The sequence below is a fragment of the Pipistrellus kuhlii genome, unplaced genomic scaffold (assembly GCF_014108245.1).
Source record: "Pipistrellus kuhlii isolate mPipKuh1 unplaced genomic scaffold, mPipKuh1.p scaffold_m20_p_1, whole genome shotgun sequence".
Lineage (NCBI taxonomy): Eukaryota > Metazoa > Chordata > Mammalia > Chiroptera > Vespertilionidae > Pipistrellus > Pipistrellus kuhlii.
In genome coordinates, this window is record NW_023425404.1 from 134004816 (window position 1) to 134026246 (window position 21431).

Consider the following 21431-nt stretch of genomic DNA (forward strand, 5'->3'; position numbering starts at 1 on the left):
TCCTAAAGCAGGCTTCTCTGACTCCTTTGGGCCGGAAAGGGAGAAGAATGAAGGTTCTTTCTGAGTGTTTTGTTTCTTAACAAACAGATTAAAATCAGTATGTCAAAAGGCAGCATCAGCGTGGCAAACTGTTCTTCCTTTCAGAACTCAAAGTCAATGAAAACAGGAACTTAAAGAGATAAAGAGAAAATCTAAACCTCAGAGCTTCTGAGCACAAGATTCTTGTTTCCAGGCTGGGCAGTGAAGGTTTTTCTTCTTCCTCTTCTTCTTTTTTTTTTTTTTTTTTCTTCTTTTTTTGGGGGGGTGAGGGGAGCGCTTTGATTCTTTAAAGGTCATAATTCTCTTTTGTACGTGAAAAACAATTGTGTGTGTTTTCTGCATACTGCGAACTTTTAGGGTGAAGTGGCGTCCTGCAGTTCAGTGGCTTGTAGCAGGTAACAGCTATTTATTTATCGCGGATCCCTCTCTGCACCCACCCTCCTCCAGACCCTTTACACCCACTCCCAAACCCGTGGTCGCGCCCGCCGGCCTCGCGCGCCCCCCGCGCCGCGCCGCAGGTGGAACGGCCCTGACGTCACGGAGACCTCGCCCAATCAGCAGCGGCGTTGGGGAAAATTTAAACTTAAAGGCGGGGCTGCCCGCGGCCTGGGCATCGCCGGCGCGGAGGTCTGGGCCGCTGCCCCGGGGTCTGAGGAGCCGCGATGGCGGAGGAAGGAGCCGTGGCCGTCTGCGTGCGGGTCCGCCCGCTCAACAGCAGGTAGGGGTGCCGACCGCGGCCCGCGGCCCCGCCGCCCCAGCCCAGGAGGGGAAGCCTGCCGGATTCCCAGAGTGGCTGCGCTGGGCGCCGCTGCTTAGTAACTCGGCCGCTTATCCTTTTTAGTTTTTTAATTAAAAATACTTTAGCCGAAACCGGTTTGGCTCAGTGGATAGAGCGTCGGCCTGCAGACTGAAAGGTCCCCGGTTCGATTCCGGTCAAGAGCATGTATGTACCTTGGTTGCGGGCACATCCCCGGTAGTGGGTGTGCTGGAGGGAACTGGTCGATGTTTCTCTCTCTTCGACATTTCTAGCTCTCTATCCCTCTGTCCTCCTCTCTGTAAAAAAATCAATAAAATATATATTTTTAAAAATACTTGGCGTTACCGGAGGTGTCTCCCTCCCTTGACCTTCTGCGGGCTGTGGTCGGTGCCCTTGGGGTGTGCCCATTGGTCTTCAGTCCCTCCTCCTCCTTGACCCGCTCACCCTCCGCAGGCCTGGGCTCCCTTATCTGTCAAGTAGCAGGGAAGGATCTAAAGATACATTCCAGCTGCGGATTCTCTTAAATCCAAAAAACTCAGCATGGGCCACGTTAGAGGCAGCCCTGCGATGCTTCTCCCCCGCCTGCACCCACCCGCTGGGAAAAGCCTGTCGGAGAGATCCCACTGGCTCTCAGGCATGTTACCCGGACCTGCCTCCCTCCTGGCTGTATGCCCTCAAAAAGCCATTGAGCCTGTCTTTTTTTTTTTTTAATTAATTAATTTGTTTGTTTATCTTTTTCATCGTATTCAGTAGGCACCTAATACTTCAGACAATGACTGAATACAACATGCAGAAAGTGGAATGACTGGTATTCTACATGGATTTTTTTTAGTATGGTATACTGTACTTAAACAGATACTGTCGTCGTTGCCCTGTGGATCTTACATTGGGGCGGGAGAGACTAAAAGTAAAGTTAAAAAAATGTAGAATGTGAAAGGTTGATATGCGAGTAATAAATGCTATGGAGAAAAAGCAGGGAGGGGAGGTACTCAAGTCTGTTTGCTCCTTTGGTCCCCGGCCTTCACCCCATAAAGAATCTATTACAATACATCCTGGCAAGTGTTGCCATAGGCTGGTGGAGAGTGTTTGCTGGAGGCCTGGAGCCCTTTGGTGAGATGACAGTTTGGGGGAGAGGCAGGGCTCATGTCAGGAAACGCCTGACACTTTTCATGAGTCCTATATAATAAAAGGGTAATATGCAAATTGACCCCACCAGCAGAACGACCACCCGGCCAGACACTATGAGGCTCACCTCTTGGTTTCTTTCCCTGGCTGGCAGGCTCCGATTGCCTGATGGCCAATGGGGAGTGGGTGGCAGCCACTGGCAGCTGGGGAAGATCGCCCCGATCGCAAGCCAGGCATAGGGACCATACCCACACACGATTTCATGCACCAGGCTTCTAGTGAAAGAATAAAGTTACTTAATGGCAAGGTAAGTCAGGATATTCCAGGTGCAGAGGGGTTGAATCTATTATCCTGTGGGAACCTTCAGGTAATTAGTTGGTAGGGAGTTAGGATAGATACAGGGATTTAGAAGATAAGGTTGAAGAGAGAGAAACATGATCCAGGTCTCCTGTGCCATAGTAAGGACTTCAGGTGACTTTTAAAGGATTTAAGGGAGCCCTAGCTGGTTTGGCTCAATGGATAGAGCATCAGCCTGCAGACTGAAGGGTCCCAGGTTCGATTCCAGACAAGGGCACATGCCTGGGTTTCCCCAGTGGGGGGCATGTAGGAAGCAGCCAATCAATGATTCTTTCTCATCATTAATGTTTCTATCTCTCCCTCTTCCTCTCTGAAATCAATAAGATATGTTTTTTGTTTTTTGTTTTTTTTTTAAGGATTTAAGGGAGAGGGATGTAAGCAGGGTTGCATTTTGGGTGTGTCTTTTCAGCTATCAGTACTGGGTAAGACGGTGGGAGTGAAGAGCTTCTTAATGAAACTTCCATGAGCGAGCAGGAGGTTATTGAAGGCCTGTTTAAAAGTGTTGACCCACTATCCCCCCCCCCCCCAAAGGTGGATTTTTCATGTTTATCTGATATAGATGTCATTGCCAACTTTTAAAATAGTCTTCAGAAAATGCAATATTTTAAATTATCTTTCAATAACATTGCTTCTTTGACCAGTTTATAGTAAAATCCAGTGTTTTATTGTTTTAGAGAAGAAGCTCTTGGAGAAGATACGCAAGTTTATTGGAAAACTGGCAATAATGCTATTTATCAAGTGGATGGGAGTAAATCCTTTAATTTTGGTAAGCTTATTCTAACATCAGAAGTTAACCTGTTATTCTGGTCCTATTAAGAGTACAAAGGTTTGCTCTAGCTGGTTTGGCTCAAACTCTCGAACTGAAGGGTCTCTGGTTGTTTTGATTCTGGTCAGGGGCATGTTCCTCAGTTTCAGGCTAGATCCCCAGCGCTGGTCCAGGCTTATGAGGAGGCAACCAATCGATGTGGCTCTCTCATATCTGTTTCTCTCTGTCCTGTCAGAAAGATCCTACTGGCTGGCACTCAAGCATTTTACAACAAACTCTCTCCCTCTCACTTCCACTCTCTCAAAATCAGTGGAAAGCCCTGACTGGTTTGGTTCAGTGGATAGAGTGTTGGCCTGTGGACTGAAGGGTCTCATGGCACATGCCTGAGTTGCAGACTTGATTCCCCATACAGGGTATGCAGGAGGCAGCTGATCAGTGATTCTCTCTCATTATTGGTGTTTCTATCTCTCCCTCTACCTTCCTCTTTGAAATCAACAAGAATATATATATATTTTTTTTTAATGGAAAAAATATCCTAGGCTGAGGATTAAGAACAATAACAAAAAAAGTACAAAAGCTTGTGAATAATACTAGATTTGTCATTAAAGATGAGACCAAGCCTCTTGGTAACTGCTTCAGTGGGTACCTTAAAAAATTGCTCATCCATGTATGAAGAGTAAGATAATAAATTGATATTTAAAACACAGTCATGGTCAGAGTGTCTTATGACTAAAATTACCGATTTCCCTCTTATTTATTAGTGTATTTATGGCCTAAAACTTCATAAGCCTAAAATATGTCACTTAATGTCAAGTCATCTTTAAGATCTTTTTTTTTTATTTAGTATTTTTTTCAACAATTATTTTCAAGAAAACTCTTTAAACAGTAAGTAGAGAAGATATTGATTCTTTGCTGAAATATGGCAAGGATTCACCCCTGTGTTTAAGGAGCTTATCATATGTCAAAAGGGATGCCTTAATAAGTAATTCCACTTATTATGGCAAGCCTTGTGGAAGCTTATAATGGAGGATCTAGCTAGGTGTCTGAAATGGTTCCACTTAAACTGGGACCTGCAGGGTGAGGGACAGCTTCCTAGGACAAAGGGACTTCACGGTCCTAAAGCAAGGGTAGGAAACATGGGCCCTAGAGGCCCGAGAAATCATTCCGTCTGGCCTTGCCAAGGCATTAGGGTAAGCTAATTAAAGTGTTTAACCAAATATAGCAGGCTACTTTTAAAGTTGATAATTTTGTAAGGCCCGAGAATGATGTTGTAAATATCCCAATGGCCCTTGGAAGAAAAATGGTTCCCCACCCCTGCCTGCCCTAAAGATTGGCTAGTCTGATTTGTTCTATTGATTTAATATGTAATAGTGTTGCCAATGTGCCAGACACTGCTCTAAGCTCTTCATAATACCCTGTTTCCCCGAAAATAAGACAGTGTCTTACATTAATTTTTTCTCCCAAAGTTGCACTAGGTCTTATTTTCGGAAGATGTCTTATTTTCGGGGAAACACAGTATTAACTCATTTGATCCCCCAATAAGCCTGTGCAGTAGATACTATGTGATAGGTACCTTCCCATTTTAGAACTGGACTAAAGCAGAGGCCCAGAGTCACACAGCCAGCAGGTGGAAGTCAGGCCCCAGATCTGTGTTCTAACCACACTCCCATGCTGCCACTTGGGCACCAAAGAGCGACAGTGAAGTGTTCTCAACAACCTTAGGAATGAGTGTCAAAACAGTGTTAATATAGAAAGCCAACGTATAAGGTTCTGGAGCCAAGACATGTAGTAGAGAAAATGATTCCTGGTAAAGGACTATTTGAGGGGATTAACATAATTTTTTTTTTAAATAAATTTTTATTGTTCAGATTATTACAAATGTGATCCTCTTCCCCCCCTCAATTGCTCCCCTTCACCAGGTTGCCACCCCACCCTCTGTCCTTTCCCCATCCCCCATTGTCCTCATCCATAGGTGCACAGTTTTTGTTCAGTCTCTTCCCGCACCCCCACTCCCCTTTTCCCTGAGAATCGTCAGTCCACTCCCCTTCCATACCTCAGATTCTATTATATTCACCAGTTAATATTGTTCATCACATTTTTAAATTCCCTTGGTTTTTAGATTCACTTGTTGATAGCTACGTATTTGTTGATCATAATTTTTATCTTTATCTTCTTCCTCTTCCTAAATAACCTCCTTCAGCAATTCATATAATTCTGGTTTGGTGGTGATGAACTCTTTTAGCTTTTTTTTATTTGTGAAGCTCTTTATCTGTCCTTTGATTCTGAGTGATAGCTTTGCTGGGTAGATTATTTTTGGCTGTAGGTTCTTGCTATTCATCACCTTGAATATTTCTTGCCATTCCCGTCTGGCCTGCATGGTTTCTGTTGAGAAATCAGCTGACAATCTTATGGGTGCTCCTTTATAGGTCACTACCTGCTTTTCTCTTGCTGCTTTTAATATTCTCTCTTTGTCTTTTGCTCTTGGAATTTTAATTATGATATGTCTTGGTGTGGTCCTCTTTGGATTCCTTTTGTTTGGGGTTCTGCGGGCTTCCTGGACTTGTAAGTCTATTTCTTTCCCCAGGTGGGGGAAGTTTTCTGTCACTATTTCTTCTAGTACTCTTTCGGTATCTTGCTCTCTCTCTTCTGGAATCCCCATAATTCTGATGTTGGTTCGCTTGAAATTGTCCCAGAGGTTTCTTACACTATCTTCAACTTTCTGGATTCTTTTATCTTCTCCCTTCTGCAGAGGAGTGTCCTCTGGCTCTTTGTGTTCTAAATCTTTGTCTTGATTCTTGCGATCTTCCAGTCTGTTTTTAGGACTTTGTATAATATTTTTTATTTCAGACAATGTTTTCTTCATTTCTTGTTGATCCCTTATTATTTCTAGTTGCTCCCTTTTCATATCCTCATAGGTCTCATTTATTTTATCAGCCTTTTTTAGGATATTGTTGAATAACCTTATAACTGTAGTTTTGAACTCAATGTCCAATCTTTTCTTTTCCTCCATCTCCTTCCTTTGTGTCCTTCTTCTTGTCTGCATTTTAGTTGTTTCCCTGATTTGATGGAATAGCTTTGTGTGCTAGTTGTTCTGGTAGAGCCTAGTAGCACAGCCTTCCCAGTTACCTGCAGTGGACAGTCTTGGTGTAGCCCTTTGTGGGCTGTGTGTGCAGTCTTGTTGTTAAGCCTTGCTTATTGTTGGTATCACTGGGAAGCGTTGATCTCCAAGCCAGTTGGCTGTGAGGATCAGCAGTGTCTCAGCTAGGAGGATTTCCGTACTCTGCTTGAATGGGGCGGGGTCTCGGGGTGGCGCAGACAATCTTTGGTTCCCTGTCAGTCTCGCCTTAGAAAAGTCCTGTTCGTGGAGAGTTTTGGAAGATTGGTTGCAGGCGCGCACATCTCTTTGGTAAAGGCGCAGACAAGCTTTGGATTCCTGCAAGTTCCTCCTTAGAGAAAGCCAGCCTCTGGGAGAGCTTCTGTGCTCAGCCACAGGTAGGGCGGAGTCTCGGGTTGGTGCAGACAAACTTTGTTTTCCCTTCGGCTCCTCCCCAGGTCCCGCAGTAATGGCCTCTGGCTTCACACACCTCGGAGAGATCTCTGCCCACTGCCTGACAGTCTGGCCTCTCCCTTTCTGGGGCCGTTTATCAGAGCAATAGGGTGATTCTGTTTTCCTCTCGGACAAGAAAGCCAGCCGCGTTAGCTGTTCGCCCTCTCTGTGCCAGGAGTAAGCCAGTAGCGAACTCAGCACGGCCCGCCCTCTCTGCGTGCAGGGAGTAAGCCAGCAGCAATCTCGGTCCGGCCCTTCCTCTCCGCACCGGGATTAAGCCAGCGCCTTTTCGCACACACAGTTCTCCGTACCTTCACAGTTCCTGAGGTTCAGCGTGCCTTCTCTCTCCTTCCCAGATGGCAGAGCCTCCTCTCAGCCAGCCGTCCGGCGCTTCAGGGCAATGCCTCCCCTGTTTTTCAGTTCTAAATTCAAATTTGTTGTGGTAGGCTGCATTCGGGTGTCTACCCTATGCCGCCATCTTGGTTTCTCCTCTAACATACTTTTTTAAAAGGTAGAGCAACGTGTGCCAGAGATTATAAAACCAAAAGCAATGAATGCGAAAGCATTTTGACTTAGGTACTACAGATTCTCAGAAGCCGTACATGCCCATTGAGGATTTTTTACTCATTCACCGATCTGAATCAGATGGCATTAAGATTTGATCATCTCTCGTTAGGCTCAGAAATCATGATGCCTAAGCAGCCTTCAGATGGAACTTTGGTTTTCCATATAGTTCTGCCAATAGGGTAGATATATGGATGTGCTGCAAGCAGTGTGATCACTGAATTTCTCATTGATCATTTCCCTCCTGATTGACAGATTAATTGCTATGAGCTTTTTAATGTGAGGCTACTACTGCAAGAGTGGTCCATTTTTAATTTGCTAACAAAAGCAGAAAACTACTTCCTAGACTAGTGTATTCATCAGGGCAAATGCTTTCTGTCCTAAACTTAACCTTTAGCAACCAGCAAAATGGTCATTCCCTCTAAACTCAGCTTTTTTCAGTATTTTTCTTTCCAATGTTTGCATTTCTTGGTTTAGATTGGGCTAGTCCTTTTCACTGGATATTCTAAACATTGAAATGTCCCAAAGAATAGTAATAGTTCTGATTCCCTAAGTATTAACCTAATGCATTGGTCAGCAAACTCAATAGTCAACGGAGCCAAATATCAATAGTACAACAATTAAAATTTTTTTAAAACTTAAACTATATAGGTAGGTACATTGTTATTAACTTAATTAGGGTACTCCTAAACTGGCCTTTGCTAAAAATTCAAGGGGCCAAAGAGCTACATGTGGCTCACGAGCCGTGGTTTGCTGACCACTGGCCTAATGTTTAGAATAATTCTATGAAAAAGGTAATTAGGGAACTGAGGCACAGTGATATCAACCACCTTGCCCAAAGTCACACAGCTAGTAAGTCTCAGAACCAGGATTTGCAGATAATCTATTTCAAGACTCCATATTCAGCCACTATGCCCTACTGCCTCTTGAAAGTACATAGCATAGATCAGTGTTTTTCAACCTTTTTTGGGCAAAGGCACACTTGTTTCATGAAAAAAATCACGAGGCACACCACCATTAGAAAATGTTAAAAAATTTAACTCTGTGCCTATATTGACTATATATAAAGTAATTCTCTTGAATAGGAATCAAATAAACACAAAGAAAGTATTTTATAATTACTTTATTATGAAATATTAAGTAAACAAAATAGTGAAAAATTATAAAATTCTTGTCTTGTCTGCACCTACGGCACACCAGGCAACATCTCGCGGCACACTAGTGCGCCGCGGAACAGCGGTTGAAAAATGCTGGCATAGATGACGTTTTCTTGGGTGGGTTGTTTGTTTGTTTAGGTGGGTGGGGTTTAGGTGTGAGAATCAACACATTTTACATAAAAGTATATTTTCAGAGGACCAAAAAGTTAAAGAAAATATAGTCTTAAATATTTTATACTATATTCTGACAATTTTATTTCTTTGAGCAACTACTAATTAAGAAGAAAACACTATTTGGTTTAACTCCTGTGTTTTTTGTTTGTTTGTTTAGATCGTGTCTTTGATAGTAATGAAACCACTAAAGATGTTTATGAAGAAATAGCAGTGCCCATCATAGATTCTGCCATACAAGGCTACAACGGTTTGTATTCATTGCAAAAACATTTTAATCTGGGCTGTCTGTTCAACAAATATGGATAGTTTTACACTCCGTACTCGGTCTCTCTTTTTTAAAACCTTTGAGTGTGTGTGTTTTGTTTTTTGCAGGAACTATATTTGCCTATGGGCAGACTGCTTCAGGAAAAACATATACTATGATGGGTTCAGGAGATTATTTGGGAGTAATACCCAGAGCAATTCATGACATTTTCCAAAAAATTGAGAAGGTAAATAACTTAGCTAAATTTCTAGTATATACAGGTAAAAGTAGTAATAATAGGATAGCAACTCAGTGTTCTCTCATAATGATGAAAGGAAGTACAATAGATTTATAGTTATCTCTTGATTATCTGTGGGGAGAGAAGAAAGGCATGGCATAAATTTACTCCCCCCACCCCACCCCCACCCCAAACTTCAGAGCTTAAAGTTTTTAATTTTTTGCTTGAAATAGTAATACTCCGACCACAAAATGGGCATTAAGGAACAGAGAAGTCTTATCAGAACTCCCTACTGCCTTTGTTTAACTAGCAGTGCTTACCAAGGCGCAGTAAAAATAGATATAGATAAAAGATAAGGACGGCAGAGGGCCAGATAAGCAGCCTAATTTAGTTAAGAGTTGATTGCATTTACATGACTTATTTTTATTTTAATGATTTTTAATGTTTTTATTTGAACCTCTGTGGGTAGGGTTTTATTTTGAGCTTATATATTTGGACTGGACACTTCTATTTCTATGATACTACATTTTTCTGAAACAGTGCTTTTGTATAGTTTTGTGTTTATCATTGTTAATATAGAACCATAGGGGATTTTTAGGGATTGTTTGTTTGTTTTAAGGAGATAATTTCTCAAACAATATTTTAATATTTAATATTAACACATAAACATTTAGTATTAGGTTTTCCTAAACGGGTGATTAATGTTTTATTGTTTTTCTTCTAGTTTCCTGACAGGGAATTTCTCCTGCGTGTGTCCTACATGGAGATCTACAATGAGACCATCACAGACTTACTGTGTGACACTCGGAAAATGAAGCCTCTAATAATCCGGGAGGACTACAACGTGAGCAGTAGAGCTAACAGTGTGGCTCAAAAAGAGACTTATTTATTGGATTGTTGTTCTTGAACATTTACCTTTCATTTCTACATGTTTTTTGTTTTGTTTTTTTTAATATATTTTATTGAATTTTCACAGAGAGGAAGAGAGAGGGATAGAGAGTTAGAAACATCGACGAGAGAGAATCATCGATCAGCTGCCTCTTGCACACCCCCTACTGGGGATGTGCCCGCAACCAAGGTACATGCCCTTGCCCGGAATCGAACCCGGGACCTTTCAGTCTGCAGGCCGACGCTCTATCCACTGAGCCAAACCGGTCCCGGCCATTACTACATGTTTTTAAGTGTTGTATCTATGGTTTATTTTTTCTTAAGAGATTATAAAGATCCCTTTTTAAGCAATACACAGTAGGCAAAAGAAGGTTTACAATTGTAACAGATTTACAAAATAAAAGGCTAATACGCAAATCGACTTAACAGTGAAATGACTGGTCACTAAGACGCACACTGACCACCAGGGGGCCGATGCTCAATGCAGGAGCTGCTCCCTGGTAGTCAGTGCGCTCCCACAGGGGGAGTGCCACTCAGCCAGAAGCTCTGAGCCAGGCTCACGGCTGGCGAGTGCAGCGGTGGTGGCAGGGCCTCTCCCGCCTCCATGGCAGCACTAAGGATGTTGGAATGACAGTTTTGGCCCGCTCTCCATGGGGAGCCGGCCAAAGCTGTCAGTCGGACATCCCCCAAGGGCTCCCAGACTACAAGAGAGTGCAGGCTAGGCTGAGGGACCTGACCCCTGAGTGCACGAATTTTGTGCACTAGGCCTCTAGTAATCCTATATTTAAAGAGGTAATATGCAAATTGACCCTCACCCTCACAAGATGGCTGCCTATGACCAGGCTGTTAGGGGGATTAGTGAGGGACAACCAAATGACTGAAGAAGCAGGCTGTGTGGAACAACTAGGCCAGCAGGGGAATTAGTGAGGGGTGACCAAATAACTGAATATCAGGCTGTGTGGGGCAATCAGGCTGGCAGGGGGTGGGGGAGAAGGCAGTTGGGGGCAACCAGGCCAGCAGAGGGGTGCAGTTGGGAGCGATCAAGGCAGGGGAGGCAATAAGGGTGACCAATAAGGTGTGTGTGTGGGGGGAGGGGGGACAATTAGGAGTGACCAGGCTGGCACGCAGAGGCAGTGAGGGGTGATCAGGCCAGTGGGGGGTTGAGGGGAAAGTTACTGGCAACCAGGCAGGCAGGCAGGTGAGCAATTGGGAGCCAGCAATCTAGGATTGTGAGAAGGATGTCTGACTGCCAGTTTAGGATCGGGCCTAAACCAGCAGTCAGATATCTCTCAAGAGTCCTGGATTGGAGAGGATGCACCAGGCCTCTAATATAATAATACAAGAATACATTCTAAAATAAATAAATTCTGTGTTTTGTATACTCACAACTGTACACCTACTTTTGCCCACCCTATATGTGTAATTTTAAAATATTGACAGCTATAATATATTGCTCTAAAAAGAGCAAGATGGGAGTTTCATGTTAGAATTTTGGTGTGCTTTGATATAGGAAGTAAATTGTAAATATCATAAGTTTACTTATTTCCATACTATAGTTTTCATTTTGCATTTTTAACTTCTAAAATGTATTCTATCATAATTTGCATCTTTTTGTTATATGCAAACTTTTAAATGTTTTTTATTTCTTTACTCTTCCCATAATTAAACTTGTTTCAGAGGAATGTGTATGTATCTGACCTCACAGAAGAAGTTGTTTCTACATCAGAAATGGCTTTGAAGTGGATCAGAAAGGGAGAAAGTAAGACTTTATTCTGTATTTTTTTCAAAACATTGTAAAAACTATTCGGTTAAATGCATTTAGGCTCACATTTTCACTTTTAAGCTAAAATAAAAGTTAATATTTTTAAAGTTTTGACATACTCTGCTGAAATATGACTCATTTTTATTTTTTTATTTATATATATATATATATATATATATATATATATATATATATATTTTTTTTTTTTTTTTTTTTTTTTTTTTACAGAGAATAGACATTATGGAATTACAAAAATGAATCAAAGAAGCAGTCGTTCTCATACCATTTTTAGGATGGTAGGTAATTCTCTATTTGGTCTTTCCAATTAAGAATGCACTAATTTTTCTACAAGTTTCCTTTTCCTTCTAGATTTTGGAAAGCAGAGAGAAAGGCGAACCTTCTAATTGTGAAGGATCTGTCAAGGTGTCCCACTTGGTGAGTATTGATAAATTGTGATAAAGTACCTTATATGACAAAGCAAAATTGGACTCAGCTGCAGGATGTTTGGTTTCATAAGAACTGTTAACTGAACTATTTTAAATAGAACCATCTGTAAATGGTGGTTTAACTGGTATCATATGTAGCATGAAATTACTAGCTAAAATGTAGTACGAACTTAAAGGATCTCCTAAAATTTAGATGTTAGGACTGTAGGATTTGAGGCTTTCTCTGACATTAATGAAGGGGGGTTTGTTTTGGTTTTTGTTTGTTGTTTGTTTTGGTTTGTTTGTTTGTTTTTCACACACATTTAAGAGTTAACATAATCTTGGAATTGGGGGGGGCAGTCAGTGTCTTTTTTTTTGGCTTTTTAGTCTCAGCCAATAGAATTAAGACTTGTGAGATAAACAGAAACTTAAGTGGGATGGTTTAAAAATAAATCACATTATTCAAGTTCATTCTTGAGTAAATAAAGTAGTATATTTTATATTATAAACACAGTGTTTTAGACTGCAAATCCTTGGGAAGCAAGAGTGATATCTCATTGATCTCGTAGACCCAACACTTGTACATAGTTTATGTTCAGTCCTGTTTGTTGAATAAGTGACTAAAAGCATTATGCAAACATTCTTTTTTTCACATAAATAAGCCTCACATTGTTGTTCTATATCATTTCAATCTCTTCTCATGCTTCCTTCTTATTCATTATCATTATTCTTTTATTCTCTGTCTTGAAGGCCTAAATTCTTTAGCTTGATATTTAAGTTTACTTTTGATTTGACAACTTCGGGGGTGTGGGGGAGTAATAGTCTATAATATGTTTGTTTATTTTTAGATTTTGAAAAATAGTCTTAATTAAATATTTAATTCTAGTTTACTTTACTTACTTTACCATGTAAGTGCAAAGTTTATTTTAGTAAACTAGTCTTGTTTTAATTTAACAGCAAAAACTTAACTTCTGTTTTGTTTTGTGATAAATCACTACATTTCCAATTTTTCTCTTAATACATTAGCTTTAGTACTCTTGACATGTTCAGTGATCCATTTGATGACTTTTCTCATATTGTTTGTTGCTCTCATTTAGGGACCATAGGTTCCATCTGATCCAACAACCTTCCAGCCTCTCACTCTTAAGTATCTTCTAGGGAAGAAGTGTTCCCCAAAGGATCATTTTCTGACTCTTTGTCGGTGACTGAGCATTTCCTCGCCATTCTGTGATAAGATCCAGGTTCTCTTAGCTGTGCTTCTTCTCTGTTCCCTTATGTGGCCTCTTTTCTCCTACCCCTCTAACAAACACACAGGCTGTTCTGTGGCCTTTCTTACTTCCCATGCTCTCAGACATTGTTATATTATAATTTCTGTGTTAATGATGGCCAAATGTTTATTTTTATCTAGAGTCTCTAATACATGTTCTAATACATGTCTTCCTAATGATTACAGTAATGGTACTAGGGGTCCAGTGCACAAATTCGTGCACCTTGAAAGGAACTGTGTGCTGTGAGGCTGCGGTGGGCACAGGGCAGGTCTCGGCCCATCCTCCGTGCCCCCACCCAGACCCTCCCACCGCAGCTTCTGGTCCCCTGTCTGCCAGCAGCCCCAATCCCATTGCTACCACTCGTACCTGCTGACAGTGCGACAGTGCGGAGTGATTGGAGCCAGCGCCAGCAGTGGCTGCGAGCAGGGCTGGCACCATAAGTGGGTATGAGTGGCAGCTGCCAGCCCTGATTATCTCTCAGGACAGGGGGGAGTAGAGAAGCCCTGAGAGCAATCAGGGCTGGCAGCCACCACTTGCACCTGCTGACAGTGCCAAGCAATTGGGACCGGTGCCGGGCATTGGCAGCAAGTGCAAGCAGCGGCTTCGGCGCTGGCTGCGGGTACAAATGGGGCGGGCACCAGCAGTGGCTGTGAGCTGCAGCTCTGACACCGGCAGTGGGTGCAAGGGAGACCCGTGTCGGCATACACAGGAGCAAAGAAATTTCAGTAACTTCGCTCTGCCCCTTGCTGCCGACACCCACCATGTTCCATGTGCACCCCCTGGTGGTGAGCGTACATCATAGCGACGGGTTGTACTGTTGTTCCGCCATTCGGTCTATTTATTATATAGGATGTCCCACTCTTGTCTCAAACTTCAGTGTGTCTAAAACCAAATTAATTTCTCCCTATCATAATGAATATTAATTTTTCCAGTTATACTAGCATTACCCTGGTCACTTAGACTGGAAACCCAAGTCATTTTGCCTCTTTTTCTGCCCTCCCTTTCTTCCCATTTCTTACTGATTTCATCTTTCAACATTCTCCTGGATGTCATATTTATTTAGGTACTCATCTCTCTTAAATTGCTATATCATTCTCCTGGACCTGGCTTCATGACTTTGATCTTCAATTCAAATATTATTAAGTACTGATTTTGTTGTGTCACTCCCATAGTCAAGATCTGGCCACTCTTGGCCCATCTAACTTTACTTCTTTGTACTCCACATGAGCTCATCTCTTACAGATTCTTCATATCTTTGAATACTAATGCTCATTCCCATCTTATATCTTAATTCATGCTGCTTTCATCGCCATTTTGCCCTGTTATGTATCTGGGTTACCTGTAATAGATACTCTACAAAAAAGATTAGACTTCTCTGAGTATTTTAGAGAAAGAAGTATCTGAGAAAGAACTACAAAGTAATGGTACAGAATTACCTGCCATTCCCTCAAGTCTCCACAGAGAAATAATTTAAACATCTGATGTTAAATGCATTGGGAATATTTACTGAGCCTTTACCATGTTGTGAGCATAGTACTGGGCTCTGGAGATGAAAGCATAAAGAAAACATTTCTCCACTACTTACTGTCCCCGCTGCTACCTGCCTAGCTCAAACCACATTGTCTCACACTCACATCCCTGTCTGGGCTCCCTGCTGCCTCTCTTGCCCCTCCCCATTCCTTTCTCCACCTAGGGTTTCACTGTTGACATGTCACTCTTGCTTAAAGCCCTCTCATGATTTCCCATTGCACTTAGAAAATCCAGAGTTCTTACCCTATCTTGTCCTGTTTTTAACTCACTCCTCCAGTGCTGCCCTTTCTGTTTTGAATGCACTAAGCTTGTTTATTGCTTTGTGACTGGGTGTACTGACTATTCTTTATTCTTAAATACAGTCCCCTTGATCTTTGCATGGCTGGCTCCCTCTTCCCTGTCATTTCTGATGTTAGTCTAATCATGCAAGGGTGGGGAATGTCCACCCTGCGGACTAGATATTTAGTCTGGCCCTGCCAAGATAACCACTAGCAGGACTGGAAATTCAATAAATCTAGGAGCTTTATTCATAGCAGCATAAATTTATATTAACTGAATTATATTAAGCGAATGACATTATAAATATCCAAATGGCCCTTGGCAGAAAAAAGGTTCCCCACCTCTGGTTTAACGGAAGGCCTTCCCCAACCACCAATCCAAAGATCTTTCTCTGTCCCTTCCTCCTCTCTCCCAGCACTCTTTAAATTACCTGTGTATACTTACATGAAATGTTTATCTGTTTGTCTTTTTCTCTCTTCTCTCCAACTTCCTCCTCTCCTCATCCCACCCCATGTAGAAGACAAGCTCTCTGAGAGCAGGGGCCTTTATTTGTCTGGTTCACGTTGTATTCCTAGTACCTAACCACCTGCAGCATGACAGGCAGTCACTTTTTCAACACTTGTGAAATGAAAGAGGGGCCTGTGCTTTTAAAGACGCTACAGTGTGTTGGGAGGTACAAATGACAAGCTCAGCACTATAAGTCATATCTGTAAACACCTCTCTGTACACAGTTGAAAAGCATTGCATTCAAGGTGAGATGAAGGGTAAAGTTGGCAAAACTTCATTGAGGTAACATTTGCCTTTGGTCCTGAGTAATGAGTAAAGGCATACTAGAACATTCAAACTAACTAAAGGGCAGTGGCAAAAGATAGCACTTGCAAGTATGGAAGTACATGAGGTGTGTTGGGCATAGAGCATATATTGAGGGTAGTTCCATTTAGTGCGTAGTTAAGAGTAAGCAATGGATAGATATAATGTTGGTGCAACATAGATGCCAAATAGAAAGAATCACGTTCACCATGGTTAGGTTCTGAACTCTGTGTAGAAACTAGAGAACCTATTCTGTCAGCATTCTGGAGGATACAGTATAGTTAAGGAACACGGTATAAAGATCAGTTTGTCTTAGAAAAGAGAAGGCCTAGACAGCGGGGTGAGAGACAGTGGTATCAGAGTGGTGGTCAGATAAACCATGCATTAAAAATGTTCTTTCGGTTTGGATTTCATTATTTCAGGCTACCCTTCCTAAAGGTTTATTTCCATCTCTTTCAGAATTTGGTTGATCTTGCAGGCAGTGAAAGAGCTGCTCAAACAGGTGCTGAAGGTAATGAAAACTCATGCATTATTGGTCTGAATGTTTTCCTGTTTTACAGGATAAAAAGAGCTAGCATGCATTTTAGAAACTAATAACATAATGGCAGTAATAATTTTGTGATAAAGTCTTTAATGCAAAAATCAGCTTCTGTGTCTAGCTAGTTATTTCAGACTACTATAGCATCAATTAAAAAACTAAAACTATGCAGGTGTTAGGATTGTATAGCTGGAAAGCTCCTGAGAATACCATGAAAACCAAATTGTCATAATCAGTAAGGAAATTCAGAAAGGTCGTGGGGTACAAAATTAATATGCTAACATTAATAACTCTTATGATACAAGCAACAACCAATTAGAATATTAAGCGTACAAAAGACTCCATTTACAGCAATGACTTAAAGGATGTAAAAACTGTGATGAAACTCAACAAAAATTTCACAAGACCAACATAAAGAAAACTTTAAAACAGACCCGAAGAACGTACACAAATGGAAAAGATAAGAAGGTTCACAATCATAAAGATGTCAAGCTTCTCTTCATTAATTTCCTTCAGCCTGACATAAACACACTCAGCTGAAGGTAGCCTATATCCACCAAACCAGTGAATTCTCAGACCTGTAAATAAGAAATTAGTGTGCCCTAACCTGTTTGGCTCAGTGGATAGAGCGTCAGCCTGCAGACTGAAGGGTCCCAGGTTCGATTCCTGTCAAGGGCATGTACTTTGGTTGCGGGCACATCTCCAGTAGGGGGTGTGCAGGAGGCGGCTGATCAATGTTTCTCTCTCATCGATGTTTCTAACTCTCTATCCCTCTACCTTCCTCTCTGTAAAAAATCAATAAAATATATATTTTTTAAAATAAGATATTAAAAAAACACCTGAAATAACAGCTGCCAAATGAAAAAGTAGTGTATTTAGTATACTGTTATTAGTGTAAAAAAGAAAGGGGAGAAAGTAATATCTATGGACTTATATTTATAAAAATCTCTAGATAAAATGGTTTACTGGAATAGAAACAGGAGTAGGTTGAATGAAGCATAAAAGTGAGAGAGAGCCCTACGTGGTTTGGTTCAGTGGACTGTCAGCCTGTGGACTGAAGGGTCCCAGGTTTGATTCCGGACAAGGGCACATGCCCAGGTTGTGGGCTCATGCAGGAGGCAACCAGTCAATGATTCTCATCATTGATGTTTCTATCTCTCCCTTCCTCTCTGAAATCAATAAAAAATATATTTAAAAAAAAAAAAAGTGAGAGAAAGATTTTTCAACGTGCTTCTTTTTTTTTTTTTTTTTTTAACGTTTGAGCCATTTGAGCATATTAACAATTTTAAAATGAAAACTTATTGGTTGTGAGCCTGTAGGAACTAACTTCATTGTAAATGTACAGTTGCTTGTGAGGTTTGAAAACAATAGATTTGAGCTGAGGATTCAGAGGCTCTTCTGGGAAAGGGGCTTTTTCCTCCTTCTGATTCTTAGTCATTTTCCTCTTGCTAGTTCTCTCAGGTGACAACTTCGCTGATTCATTCAATAGGTGGGAGGAATAGGGAGAGGGCTCCTTCTACCAGTGGTATAAAAAAGGTGGGCTCAGATCTAGTAGGAAGCATAGACATTAGCATCTGACCCTCTTATTTATAATTTATCGTATAACTTACTGGTAAATAAGTTCATCATGTAGTACAGAAATCAATTTTAGTTTTCCTATTTGTTTAATAAATGCAGGTGTGCGACTTAAGGAAGGCTGTAATATAAATCGAAGTTTATTTATTTTGGGACAAGTGATCAAGAAACTTAGTGATGGACAAGTTGGGTAAGTTTATCCCGTTGTCATTTACCTGTTAATGCTTACATTTTTCATGAGGTTGAAAATTATTATAGTTCAGTGACAAAAGTGCTGATTTCTTTCAGATATTCAAAAGCTTTTGTGATTCTGTGAGCATGCATGACTTCTTAAACCTATGACTATGACCAGCTAAATTACCTTATTTTAAATATTTATAGTCAGTAATTTTTATCTGCCCTCTTTAACCTGAAAAGAATTTATTTTTAAAGCTGTAGCTATGTTAAAGTTTTGCATTAATAAAGTAATCATTTTTGTTATATAAAAATTCTTACTCTTTTTCTTCCCAAACTTATTTCTCACCAAGGGGTTTCATAAATTATCGAGATAGCAAGTTAACACGAATTCTCCAGAATTCCTTGGGAGGAAATGCCAAAACACGGATTATCTGCACAATCACTCCGGTGTCTTTTGATGAAACTCTTAGTACTCTCCAGGTGAGTTTGATTTTTTTTTTTTTTTTTAATCTCAACTTAATTTGGGGGACAAATCACCTTAAAGAAGAAAAAAATACCTACTAACTTAGCTGTAGGTTTTTTGTTTTTATTCATTTTTCTATTGATTTTTTTTTTTTTTTTTTTTAAGAGAGAATGGAAAGGGAAGCAGGAAGATGAGAGAGAGAAACATGGATGTGAGAGAGACACATCAATTGGTTGCCTCCTATGAGCACCCCGACCAGGACCAGGAATCGAACTTGCAACAGGAAATTGAGCCCACAACCCTTTGTGTGGGCTAATGCTCCAGCCACTGAGCAACAGCGGCCAGGCTAGCTGTATTTTTTTTTTCATGGACATAACATACCTGTAAAAATTAATGTGTTGTCTACTAAATAGAATTTTTTAATTTTCCCAGGTTTTAATTATTCATATCTAATCTCCACAATTTTTGCAATATTCAACACTTTTACTGAAATTAACATAATATTTTTATTTAAATAACTCATTTTTTTACTCAATTTATTATAAAAGGATACTTTTTTTTTTTATCAGTCCCATAAATGAAAACTAGAATCACTTGCAACAGGTGGAAATTGATTCAAAAATGTGTTTGTCTTTAACAATAATTCTTATATTCCTGCTAGCTAATTGTTGCATGCCTTGACTCTGAGCTTAAAGCCTGTACTTTGTTTTGGGTTTGTTTTTGAGGGGAAGAGGGGGAGTTAAAAGATGAGAAATTTCAATAAAATAGCTTTTTCAATGATGGGTTCCGTGATTTAATGGTTACCATGTTACCACTTAAAGTTACTTCTGACAATTACTTTAAGAAACATTGTTTTATTTATTTATTTATTTATTTATTTATTTAAATACATTTTATTGATTTTGTACAGAGAGGAAGGGAGAGAGATATAGAGCTAGAAACATCGATGAGAGAGAGTCATCGATCAGCTGCCTCTTGCACACCCCCTGCTGGGGATATGCCCGCAACCAAGGTACATGCCCTTGACCGGAATCGAACCCGGGTCCCTTCAGTCCCCAAGCTGACGCTCTATCCATTGAGCCAAACCGGTTTCGGCAAGAAACATTGTTTTAAAGAGCTATTGAGCACTGGATCAAGGTCCTGTCAGAGAAACAAAGATAAAAGATAGAGTCCCTGGCTTTACAAAATTTATAGTCTTATGGGGAAGATTAACTGTCTTCCAACATAATTGCCTTGGACTGAGTTACATGGGTAATAAGTAGGATAGAATTCAAAGGAAGAACAGATGCTTTTGACCTAAAGCAAAGCTTCAGGTAGAGGGAGCAATTTGCATTGGATTTTGAAGGGTAGATGGGATTCTATCATAGTAAGCCAGTGTTTATAGGTTTTCTGTCACCATGTGTCTTTAAAATAGTTGACTCCCCTTTAAGATATTTCGGTTTCTGGGTAGATTACAGGAATTGTTACAGCACACAGAATGTTCTTTGTGTTGAAAGTAGTAAGCCACCCTGAAAGAGCATTGATTTTTCTCTACAAAACTTAACTACAAGATACCTAAACGTTGACTAAAATAAATGTTTTAGTTTCGAGCACTTAACACTTGTATTTTTTTCCAGTTTGCCAGTACTGCTAAATATATGAAGAATACTCCTTATGTAAATGAGGTATCAAGTGATGAAGCTCTCCTGAAAAGATATAGAAAAGAAATAATGGACCTTAAAAAACAGTTAGAGGAGGTATGTATGAACCATGCATTTCAGTAAAGAATGGGACAGAAATAGAATTGAGATCTGCCTAAATGCTCAGAAAGGCTCTTAAATCATCAATTTATGTGTCATGTGACCTAACTTTAAAACAGTTTTTAACTAAGAAAAAATCAACTCAAAAGTTTTAGTTTAATTCACTATAAACTGAAAGATTTGGTTTCTTGCTATTATTTTCTATTTCATTTTTTCATTTCCAGAGGGCAAAATTTGAGATTTTTAAATGTGCCAAGTAAATACCTTTTTAAAAAATATATATTTCCATGATTCTAGAGAGGAAGGGAAAAGGAGAGATAGAAACATGAAAGATGAAAGAGAATCATTCACCAGCTGCCTTCCCCACGCCCCACACTGGGAATCGAGCCTGCAACCTGGGCATGCCCTGATCAGGAATCGAACTGGTTCATGGGTCAGTGTTCAACCACTGACCCACACCAGCCAGGACAAGTAGATACTTTTTAAAAATTGTCACAAACATAGGGAAGTTTGTTAAAAAGGGAAATCATGTATGGTTACATAAAACTACTTTTTTTTTTTTTAAAATACATTTTTAATCCTGATTTTATGCAGATTTAACATAATATTTTACACAACACTTAGCAAATTATTTGGAGATAATAATTGTCTTAAGTAATTCTCCCCAACAGAAACAAATGCATTTATACAAATTCCTATTATTTCTATAAGCTATTGATTTCTTTTGCAGAGAAGAAAAGGTTTGAATAAATTATTGATTTAGTTCAAAATGTTCTTTGTTTGCAAACACACCTTTTTTACATGTAACAGCTTCCAAAACTACTTTCTGTCGTTTCATGTTATCTTGAATTCCTTTTCTAACCCTGTAGGATCAAATAAAATAGCATGATCATTTGTCATTGAAATTTATTTGTTTTAATCATTATGGTCCCCAAGTGATCTTTTAAAAGATGAACTCTGAGATACCATATGATAGTCCTAAAAAAAATCTCTTTTTTTGCTGTAGATA

General features: G+C 40.2%; 1 protein-coding gene across 7 annotated transcripts in view; it reads left to right on the forward strand.

Moving 5' to 3' along the window:
- The first annotated feature begins 615 nt into the window (after positions 1 to 615).
- The window catches only part of CENPE (centromere protein E), a 70531-nt gene continuing 49715 nt past the window's right edge, over positions 616 to 21431 (forward strand). For all 7 annotated transcript variants that reach the window (XM_036410188.2, XM_036410156.2, XM_045570288.1 and 4 more), the window contains exons 1-12: positions 616 to 757; positions 2953 to 3044; positions 8644 to 8733; positions 8859 to 8977; positions 9693 to 9812; positions 11534 to 11615; positions 11847 to 11914; positions 11988 to 12053; positions 16390 to 16441; positions 18146 to 18233; positions 18571 to 18700; positions 20300 to 20419. In XM_036410188.2, the coding sequence (XP_036266081.1) occupies positions 702 to 757; positions 2953 to 3044; positions 8644 to 8733; positions 8859 to 8977; positions 9693 to 9812; positions 11534 to 11615; positions 11847 to 11914; positions 11988 to 12053; positions 16390 to 16441; positions 18146 to 18233; positions 18571 to 18700; positions 20300 to 20419 (1083 nt within the window). In that variant the 5' untranslated portion in view covers positions 616 to 701. The remainder of the gene's footprint in view (positions 758 to 2952; positions 3045 to 8643; positions 8734 to 8858; positions 8978 to 9692; positions 9813 to 11533; positions 11616 to 11846; positions 11915 to 11987; positions 12054 to 16389; positions 16442 to 18145; positions 18234 to 18570; positions 18701 to 20299; positions 20420 to 21431) is intronic.